Source organism: Scomber scombrus, chromosome 8 (genome assembly GCF_963691925.1).
Source record: "Scomber scombrus chromosome 8, fScoSco1.1, whole genome shotgun sequence".
NCBI lineage: Eukaryota > Metazoa > Chordata > Actinopteri > Scombriformes > Scombridae > Scomber > Scomber scombrus.
In genome coordinates this window covers 15,413,379-15,423,208 of record NC_084977.1, presented here as the reverse complement: position 1 = coordinate 15,423,208, position 9,830 = coordinate 15,413,379, and the positions used below count along the sequence as shown (strand labels likewise).

Sequence of the window (9,830 nt, the reverse complement as noted above, 5' to 3'; positions counted from 1 at the left end):
GTTATGTAACTTAAGGATTTATTGTTAGATTCAAATTTTGTGATAATATGTTTAGGCATAATGGTTATAGAAAGTCCAGTATTGTTGTACACAAAATTATCCATATCACTCCAAAACACATATGAGGATGGGCAGTGATAAAACAAATGTAAGATAGTCTCCGGGTCAGTATTACAGAAGGTGCATTTCACATCCATATCAGCAAATTTGGAAATATTATGTTACAAGGATAAATGTTGTGCAAAATTTTAAAAATGAATTTCTCTGATCTTATTTGAAATACAGAATTTAAAGGGACACATCCATGCTTTACGCCAGTTTATGTTGTTTAATTGATAGTTCCAAAAATGTTTTCCTGTAGGTGAAATCTTATTGAAGCTCTGAAAAACCTTCCAGTCTGAATGACAGCATGGTCAACGTTGTGGTCTCTGATGACGTCGAAAGGAGGTGAGCCAATCAGCATCGCCTGCCCTGGTCATCATCACTGTCGGCACCATGGAGAACAGCAGCCCAGACTGCTGTGACTGAAAGAGTCCACATCGGAGTTTGTACTCGGCAACGTCGGAGGTCATTTTTTCAATAGAAGACCGGTGCGGGTAAACCGACGTGTAAGTATCCAGATATCGGTAGAGAGCGTTTTTCTATCTTTGCCTTCAGCGAACAACATTTCTGCAAGCCTGTTCCGTAGCTAACGATGGACGTCAACAAGTTGGCTAATTTGACTAGCCCTCACCCAGTGCTACTGTAACAGCCACAATACTACAGGAAAGAAGCATGACAGTAAAGTAATATTAGACTGACATTATCATCATTCTAGGTGGCTGTTTGGCCCAATAGCTTGTCTATTCAACACATGAACTGCCTACCATACCGACTTAGTATCAGCTGAGCTAACCAGCCCTATCTATCTGTTGCGTGTCCGTGTCATGTGAGACTGAGTTGATTGTCAACTGGGTTTTGTGCTTTGTCTGTCAGTCAAATCCTCAGCATTCCTATACATGGTAGTGATGTCCTCGTTAACATGAAGTCGCTTCTTTATTTGTCCTCAAGACAATAGATAATGGGTACCACTGTTTAGTTTAAATGTGTCAGGTAAGCAGCCAGGTGAACACTGCCAGAGGTGTTCCTCGTTGTAATAATTTCTCCTGCTCATACAGGCTATAGAAATGCTTCAAATGTGCTTTCAATCTAAGTTATGGTGGCGAAATCCACAGTGTGTCCCCACAGTCACAAAAAATGCATTTAAAAGTTGATCTGCAGCTTATATGAGTCTTCAGTAGTCTATTCTACCTCATTTACAGACTTTTTAGTGTCAAATTCCCCCTTTGTGTTTCTTCAGACAGTGTTTCCCTGTTGAGCTGTGGTGGAAGAACAGTAACAAAAAGAGGGACTTTGGCACTAAAAAGACTAACATTGAAGGATATCTACCTGATTTGACTAATATGGACATCGGAAGCTTCATATAGCTTCAGATACATTTTTAAATACAGAGTTTACACAGAAGGAGGCTTGTGAATCTTGGTCCCCATCCCTTCACATTGCAATATGAAGGGATCTTCTAATGGCAAGTATGAATGGGAGAAATTATTACAGTAAGAAACACATGTTTTAATGTCCATTTGGGAACCTGACTGTTGTTTTAAGAGAGACTTGAAAAATTCTGAACCTGTCCTTAAGGTTGTCTTTTTCTTAAGGATGGAGAGTGGAGATGATAGTGTCCTACGGTCCCGCTGCCGAGGCTTTCCTAAGATGCCCACCTTCTCTGATTTGGATAGTTTTTTGGATGGGGAATGTAGCCCAGAACACCAGCAAAGCAATGGAGAGAGCCACATAACCAGCAATGGTAAGAAAGTCTGAACTTTTCCTCCTCAGGTCAGAGAGAAGGGAAGTATGACCTCTTTTGAGATGTGTAAGTTGAGTCACCCCACTTCCCCAACTGCTTTTTAAATGCCAGTAATTTTCCCTGCAAGAGTTTCTCGTTGAGATTTTGTCATGGGTTCCTCTTGAGCAATATTAATATAACCTTTGATACAGTTAGTGTGATAAACTATGGCAGAGAATGACAAGTTAGAGACTGCTCAATTGACTCAGTCCCCTATCGTTCTATGTCTCATAACAATAACAAAGAGCAGAAATGGTGGTCAGTGAACTGATCATGTGAAGCACCAGAGTGATCCACCTTGAAACCACACAACGCAGTATGTGTGTCAATAAAATGTTATTTATGGTGGTCAGTGAACTGATCATGTGAAGCACCAGAGTGATCCACCTTGAAACCACACAACGCAGTATGTGTGTCAATAAAATGTTATTTATTGATATAAGCATTGTCAGGTTTTTGTTATCTGCTTGACATTGTTGACATTGTGCTAAAAGAAATGGGTGGAGTGCTTTTTGCTGCTTGGTTCTGCTTGTGTGATTCACCTTAACGATTGCACGATTGCACTAACTTGTTCATCATCACCATCGTCATCATCAGACTAATCCCTTATCAACCTTTAGTACGATTAAATTAGCTGAGCTAAGTCAGCTCACTAGACATTGTCATAGGATGTGTGGCTTGCGCCTACGCCTTGGTGGTGTCTATTTGTGCCTGTTAACTCTGTCTGTACAGCATTTTGTTCCGTGTGCATTGTTTTTAAATGTACTTCATAAACTCATTTTGGTTTTGCAACTCTGACTATTTCTCAAGAGATTCATCTTACACAACAAGATGACTGAAATCTACAGCACTTAGCTGTTTGTGCTAATCTGGTGTTGGATTGTGGTAGCATTAGGCTGAGCAATGAAATCCAGACATCACTCTCTCCAACAATGCTAATCAGCTACTCCGTGTGATCCCAAGACATTCCCAGGGGGATTTAAATATCAAAAGAGTATTTTGTGTTAGGATGCATGTGTTATTAAACTTTCAATTCTATGTTAAGAATAAAATCAAAGTGAATAATTTTTAGGCTTTTTTTCCCTCTTCAAAGGCCCCAACAGATAACCACTTGTAGGTCACCTGTGAGTCATATATTTAAAAAAAAATAAAGTGGATATGACGTGTATTGATGTTTACATTTACCAGATCAAAGATCCTTTTAAAAAGCGTAACCTGGCAACTCAAGTGGATCCATTGTTAGTTTGGATGTGTCCTAAGCATTATTTTAATACTGAAAGATTTCACTTGTAAAACAATATATTTACTATGTTTATTTCATCTTATGCTCAGACTTGTGTATTCTCTTTCCAATTTCAGGAAAAATTGAAGTAGAACATGTGATCAGCAAAAAGCTACAATTGAAGAGGAAAGCAGAGGTTAGTAAATCAATGATTTGGTCATCCTGTGTGTTAGAATGGGTCATTCAAACAAAAAGGAAAACTTTATTTATTTGGAGTGATTTTTGGGTTTCCTCCAACAGATGTGTATATACTTTCTGCCTGTGGAACATGGTCATTTAGTGATGTTTGAACAGTCATCCTACAATGGTTTACAAATTACACCTTTAGACTTCCTGGTAGTTAAATGAGAGTCTGTCACACCTACAGCATGTTCACTGTCACAACCTGGCTCTAAAGCTGTGACAAGAAAGGGAGGGAGACACAGGCTAAAGGCAAATGTTAAGTGATTTATTCAAATAAAACAAACTAAGGAAACCATGGGATTTGGACATTAGTCAAATCAGTGGTGAATGCATGTGTGATTGAGTGGAGAGTGTAGAATATAAAAAAAACAAAAAACATGTTGAATGGGCAAATGCAAAACTACTAATGCGCTGTGGAGCTGACAGAGTTCCCTGCGGGGAAGGCAGCATCTTAAAGGATGGTAGCACCAGGCCAAGGTGCTTTCAATTAAAGTATTTAAAAGACTTTGACCTCCAGATACCTACTGCACAAGAAAAACAAAAAAGAATAAGAGGGTACAAATGGTACAGTTAGTGTCAATCTATTCCTAACACAGAGCTGCTTTTGGCATGAAAGAACTTGGAACTTGGAGTTAACTCTTAACAGATATACAAATTCACAATGCAGTTAACAATTCTACACATGCAAGGACTTCCTGTGTTGTGCAATGTGAGGAAATTTTTGTTGTCTGTAAATGTTGCTTGTAAATCTACTACATTTTCATTTAGCGGCTCTCCCGTGTGTCTTTTGCTATTGCTCAGTATCTGAAGAGTGACCTGATGCGTCAGTTTGACAGCCAGGTCAATGACTTCATGGACAGTCTTATTGAGGAATCTGCTACCCTGGAACCTGCACCTGTCCCCGCTGTCTTTTCACCACCACTGTCAGACAAAGAGAGGAGCAAACTCAGGTACTGATTTGTAGCCACATGAGCACAAATATCTCATTTTAAACATCTACATCTCTTTTTCTCTCACCAAAAAAAGGATCACTGATTTCCCCTTATTTCCCTTCAGGCATTTTCGGCCTCCTCATGGCCAGGGCAAGCAGTTTGTTAGTCGCCGGTCCCTTCTGGAGTAAGTTGACATTTTGATGTGAAACAGTACTCTTCATTGAAATCTCTGCTGCTTGAAGGTTGTTTGTTGGTTTCAGTATAGCTGTACAGATTCTAATTATTGCTGCCTGATTTCCCACAGTGAGCTGTTTGAAGTGAACCACATCAGGACTATCTACCACATGTTTATTGCCCTGCTCATTCTCTTCATCCTCAGCACACTTGTGGTAGATTTCATTGATGAAGGCAGGTAATATATAAGACTACTATGATTTCTGTCTCCTGGCCTGTTGAGTCAGTTAACTTGGAAAAATTGTCATGTTAGTTTTGTTTTTTGCTTTTATTGATGCAATACATTTTGTAAATTGATATTATATATAATTGTGATATACTTGTGTGAACCCGGTAAGAAAATTTCTCCTGAGCAGAGCCCTTGAGTTTCTCATCTCTGCTTTATGTCCTTTCGTTTCAGGCTGGTGCTGGATTTCAACCTGCTGGTCTATGCATTTGGACAGTTTCCCCTGGTGGTGTCTACATGGATCTGCATGTTTCTTTCAGTGTTGGTGGTGCCCTACACCCTGTTCCACCTGTGGTCACAGACCCAGTCTGGCTCCTATAGTCATCCCAGGCTGTACAATTTTCTGTTTGGCTCAGTATTCCTAATCTACCAAACTCTAGGTCTAGGATTACTGCCCACATATGTAGTAGTGACCAACAGTTTGCCGCCTGCATCCTGCTTCATCATCATCCTGGAACAGGTAGGTGACCACTACAGTGCAGCCATGTCCACAGTTGTATCATATTATACCTTTTGTAAAAATAAAAAACCTCCCCTCTTGAATTGACTCCGTAACAAAATTTGCAATAGCTTCTGTGTAAATTTTGATTATTTTTCAAATTCCAGGTGCGTCTAATGATGAAAGTCCATTCCTTTGTCAGGGAGAATGTACCAAGATTCCTGACTGGGGCTAAAGACAAGACCAGTAAGTAATTTGTCAGCTACCACGCATTTTGTGTAATTTTCTGCTTCCCTTTTTTATTTGTGTTTGTCTATCGTTTGATAAGCAGTCTCTCCTGTCATCAACAGGCCCTGACCCAGCGGTGCCTCAGGTTTCTCAGTATCTCTACTTTCTGTTTGCACCCACACTTATCTACAGAGATAAGTACCCCAGGTAAACAGACCCTCTTATCATTTCTCGAAAGACATTTTTGATGTTGTCTTGAGAACTGAACAAACAACACTATTATTGCATAAAGTAGCCCATATGATTGATTAAATCTTCTTTTTCGCTTCCTCCAGGAACCCAGTGATCAGATGGGGCTACGTGGCATCAAAGCTACTCCAGGTACCAATCCCTTTTCGTATACCCATCTGAGACTTGCACATGAAAGATATCTGTCCAATTTTCTAACCAGTCCAACGTTTTTTTACCCCACAGGTACTAGGCTGTCTGTTTTATGCCTATTATGTGTTTGTGCGGCTCTGCATCCCTCAGTTCCGCAGCATCAGTCTGCAGCTGTTAAACCTGAGGGCCATGGTCCTCTGTGTATTCAACTCCATCCTGCCAGGTAAGATCAGCCGCTAAGTTGAAGACCCTTATCAACATATGTACTCTCATAAAAAGATGCAGACTCTTATGAGCTAATATAATAACTTCTTAGTTTCACTCGTTTTTCATCCTTTATTTCAAATGTTCCCTTTTTTTTCAATTGCAGGAGTGTTGATTCTCTTCCTGGGTTTCTTTGCCTTCCTCCATTGTTGGCTCAATGCATTTGCTGAGATGCTTCAATTTGCGGATAGGATGTTTTACAAGGTGCCGTACCCATGCGCTCTCTCTTCAAATGAAGTTCATGTGAGTGTTGTATACCCAACTTAACTCATTTTTACTATACGTCACAGGATTGGTGGAATTCAACATCTTTTGCCAATTATTATCGCACTTGGAATGTAGTGGTCCACGACTGGCTGTATTACTACGTGTACCGGGACTTCCTGTGGGTGAGTGGTACTGCTATTGGTACAGATCAGTATTTAAAACCACAGCAGCCTCTTTCTTTGTTATAATGTTGATAGTGATTGTTTTTAAAATGTTTTTTTAGTATTGACAGCATAAATTGTGACACCAGTGTGAAAATCTCATCTCATTTAAAAATGTCATGTACACATTTTGCCAGTTGTTGCTAATGTGAAAACCACGTGGATCAGATTAAACCTGTATGTCACTGGTGTTGTGACTTGTCTGTTGTGCTCACTGTTGTCATTCCAGATGTCTCAGAAGCGTTTCAGACCAGCAGCCATGCTGTTTGTGTTTACAGTGTCAGCAGTCGTGCACGAGTACATTCTTGCCATCTGCTTTGGCTTCTTCTATCCTGTGCTCTTCTGCCTGTTTATGTGCTTTGGAAGTAAGAGAAAAGACCTCTTAGCACTTTTGTGCTTTTTAAGTACATTGACAATTCAGACTGATTGCTTGAGAATTCAGCATATAAAGTATTCCCTTGTCTGTCACAAAACACAAAAAAATTGTCGATTTATGTTTCCATGCATTTATCTTTTTTATCATGTTTTGTTCTTTGTCTTCTCACAGTGATGTTCAACTTCATTCTGCATGACCGAAGGAAAGGTCCCATCTGGAACGTAATCATGTGGACATCCCTCTTCCTGGGTCAGGGAGTCATTATCTGTCTGTACTCCCAGGAGTGGTATGCCCAGCGCTATTGTCCCTTGAAAGAGGTAACACCTGAAGTATTGTTTTATGCCGTTGCCCCCAAAAGCATGATGTATTTTCTCTACATGGATACAGTGTAACTCAGTTGAAAGTATGTTGTTTTTGGTTTGTTTATCACACACGTAGACACAAATTCAACCTCATTTGGTGGTGTTTTTGTTTCAGCCTTCCTTTCTAGAGTTACTGAAGCCTCGTTCCTGGAGCTGTCAGAGAGGACTGATGGGGGACTGAGAGGCTGTGACCTACATTTGGACCGCTGCTGAGGACCATCACTGATCAGTGGCAATTTGACCAGCCTTTATGTTACTGTCATAACTTTTGACTCATGTTTATTTTATTTTTATTGCACTAAGGTCTTGACTGAGTCTTTGTACGAATGTATAGAAGAAGATGAAAAAGTCCAATAAGTATCTGCCAAAATGTTCTTCACTCAAATAGCAGTCACAATGATGCCTTACTTATCCGTTTTATGTTCCCAAAAACAAACCCACAACAAAATTACAAGTTCACATAAAACCACATGTGAACTCTTTTACTTTTATGTACTATTTATTTTTCAGATATATTCCCTATCCTTCAACCTTGATCAACTGTGAAACTACTGCTTGTGCCAATATGATAGTGGCAATCATAGTAGGGCAGCTAAAGACAAATATTACACAAGACAAACACTGTTCACTTATGCAGTAATGGTGAATATTTAACAAAGTTAGCAATGACTACTCTATTGTAACGGACATTCAGTATATTGTTTAGAAAGACATTTGAAGTTATTTATTTTCATTGCCAATAAGATTTATGTTAGAAAATGACCACTGTCTGTATAAATCTATGAGAAACTGTGGCTCTATAGTGGCTGCTGTATTATAACTTCAAGATTGCAGTGCTGGCTTTTGTGAAGCACACAATGAAGGTTGTGTCAATATGCATGCATTGTCAGGATATTACATATATCAGAAATGAAATTTATATAAATATAGTAAATCTGTAACTGATGTTTCAGGCATAGAGCTTTTAAAGACTGCTGGGGTATACCTAAATTCTTACAATACCTATATTCCCAGGAACTTGAAGATTAATTGTGAAATCAAATGTAATGGGTTTTTTTTCCAAGTTAAAAGGAAAGCAGTCATTACAACTCATGAGCAAACTATCACTGAACTCCATAAAAGAAAATGTTAAACAAAAAAGAGATGCTGTATGGAGTTAATATATTGTGTGACTGTTGAATGTGTTCTTGATTATTCAAATATTTCATTTGAACTGGTTTGAACATCTACTGTAAACCTGCACAATGTTTTATATTGTTTACGTTATTCACAGTGACTTCATTTAGGTGAAATCACTACAGAATAATTAGTACTGTTATTGTTGCAGCTGGCTGCGAAAATGTTATAAAGATGGTGATAATACTTGATTAGCACTAAGGGCCATAGTTTGCTTCGTTAGATACAGACTACATTAAATGAGTGTTTGCTGTTTGGTAAGACATGTATACATTTTACAGAACAGTAATTTCCATGAAAGGCTAATATAAGGAATTGAATATGCCCAGTGTGCTTTTAGTTCCTGTGGTCTTGAAATATGTGTGGACATATTTGTATTAGTTTGAGGAAATCATTGCACATTTAATGTTGCCAATTATGACAGATTTCATTGCAGGGAGACTATTTATGCTTGTGAATAGTGAGATGCACAATACAAAGTAAAAACCAGCAATGCAAAACTCTGCATGCCTAAAACTTGTTTGACCACAAGGTGGCACTGTATTAAAAGTTTTAGTTTTGATCTTTCTCAGCTCATTTTGGCTGGAGTTTGTGGGCAGGAGCTGGAGAGGCTTCCTGAGTCCTTTGCAAAGAAAATTGACCAACACAAGTACCAGCAACTTATTTTTTTAATATGTATAAACAATATTAAAAACATTGGAATGCCCCGTGGCATTTATTACAAAGTTTGAGCAATATTGCTTTCACTTCATTTGAGAACTCCACATTTGGTTGAAGTTGTTATCTTACTTAATGCATTTGAGATCCTGTTATTAAGGATAATATTTATAGTAGACAAGAGCCAAACTGGAGAAATGCAGATTATTTAGATAAATAAGATTAAGATAGGCCTATTTATTTTTGGGAGCAGAGTTTGCCTACTGACTGACTGTCTTATTTTTGTTTATTGTGGTTATTATCTATTTTTTTCTTCTGGCCTTTAATTGCTCTTTGTTTCAGGTGACAGTTTTGCAAATCAGTATGTTGTACAATTTTCAGATGTATACAAATGTATGAAACATTCCTTAAGAAAACTCAATGACTATGAGGGATTAAGAATTAAATAAAATCACATATGTTCCTTTTTTTCTGATCATTTGTTATGAATGTGTATATACTGTAATGAGTGAGTGTATAACAAATGTTGCATATAATGGTCGCTGTGCCATTCAAATGGTACTGAAATAGTCTATTGGGAATAATTTTGCACAGATTCATAAAGAATATAAACTTATTTTTCATTACAACTTTGATGCACTGCTAAACATTTCTGCTCATACCATTTGTTGATATGTGTATAGTCTATATGTATAAAAAAAAATCAGTGCATTTAAAAAAATTATAACTACATTTTTCCCATACAGCCTCTTACAAATTAGTCTTTTCATAGTGCCTCAT

General features: G+C 38.2%; 1 protein-coding gene across 3 annotated transcripts; it reads left to right on the top strand.

The window, feature by feature from the left end:
- Positions 1–511: 511 nt before the first annotated feature.
- Positions 512–9,512, top strand: soat1 (sterol O-acyltransferase 1). 3 transcript variants are annotated; one of them, XM_062424622.1, is made up of 16 exons: positions 512–608; positions 1,695–1,843; positions 3,242–3,300; positions 4,149–4,297; positions 4,404–4,463; positions 4,584–4,691; positions 4,914–5,199; positions 5,346–5,424; positions 5,529–5,613; positions 5,742–5,787; positions 5,881–6,010; positions 6,158–6,255; positions 6,342–6,440; positions 6,709–6,844; positions 7,027–7,172; positions 7,333–9,512. In XM_062424622.1, exons 2-16 carry the CDS (start codon positions 1,696–1,698, stop codon positions 7,396–7,398), a joined length of 1,695 nt encoding a protein of 564 aa, XP_062280606.1. In that variant the 5' UTR covers positions 512–608; position 1,695; the 3' UTR covers positions 7,399–9,512. The 3 variants fall into 3 exon arrangements, with proteins under 3 accessions (XP_062280606.1, XP_062280604.1, XP_062280605.1); XM_062424620.1 differs by having other exon boundaries at positions 7,027–9,512; XM_062424621.1 differs by having other exon boundaries at positions 560–608; positions 1,678–1,843; positions 7,027–9,512.
- Positions 9,513–9,830: the final 318 nt, after the last annotated feature.

What these genes read in the sequence shown, in the direction of transcription:
- soat1 (XM_062424620.1), top strand. Translation starts at nt 1,696, where the DNA reads ATGGAGAGTGGAGATGATAGTGTCCTACGGTCCCGCTGCCGAGGCTTT. An exon ending in TACAGAGATAAGTACCCCAG is followed by an intron (nt 5,614 to 5,741) that starts GTAAACAGACCC and finishes CGCTTCCTCCAG; the next exon opens with GAACCCAGTGATCAGATGGG. An exon ending in CCTGTTTATGTGCTTTGGAA is followed by an intron (nt 6,845 to 7,026) that starts GTAAGAGAAAAG and finishes GTCTTCTCACAG; the next exon opens with TGATGTTCAACTTCATTCTG.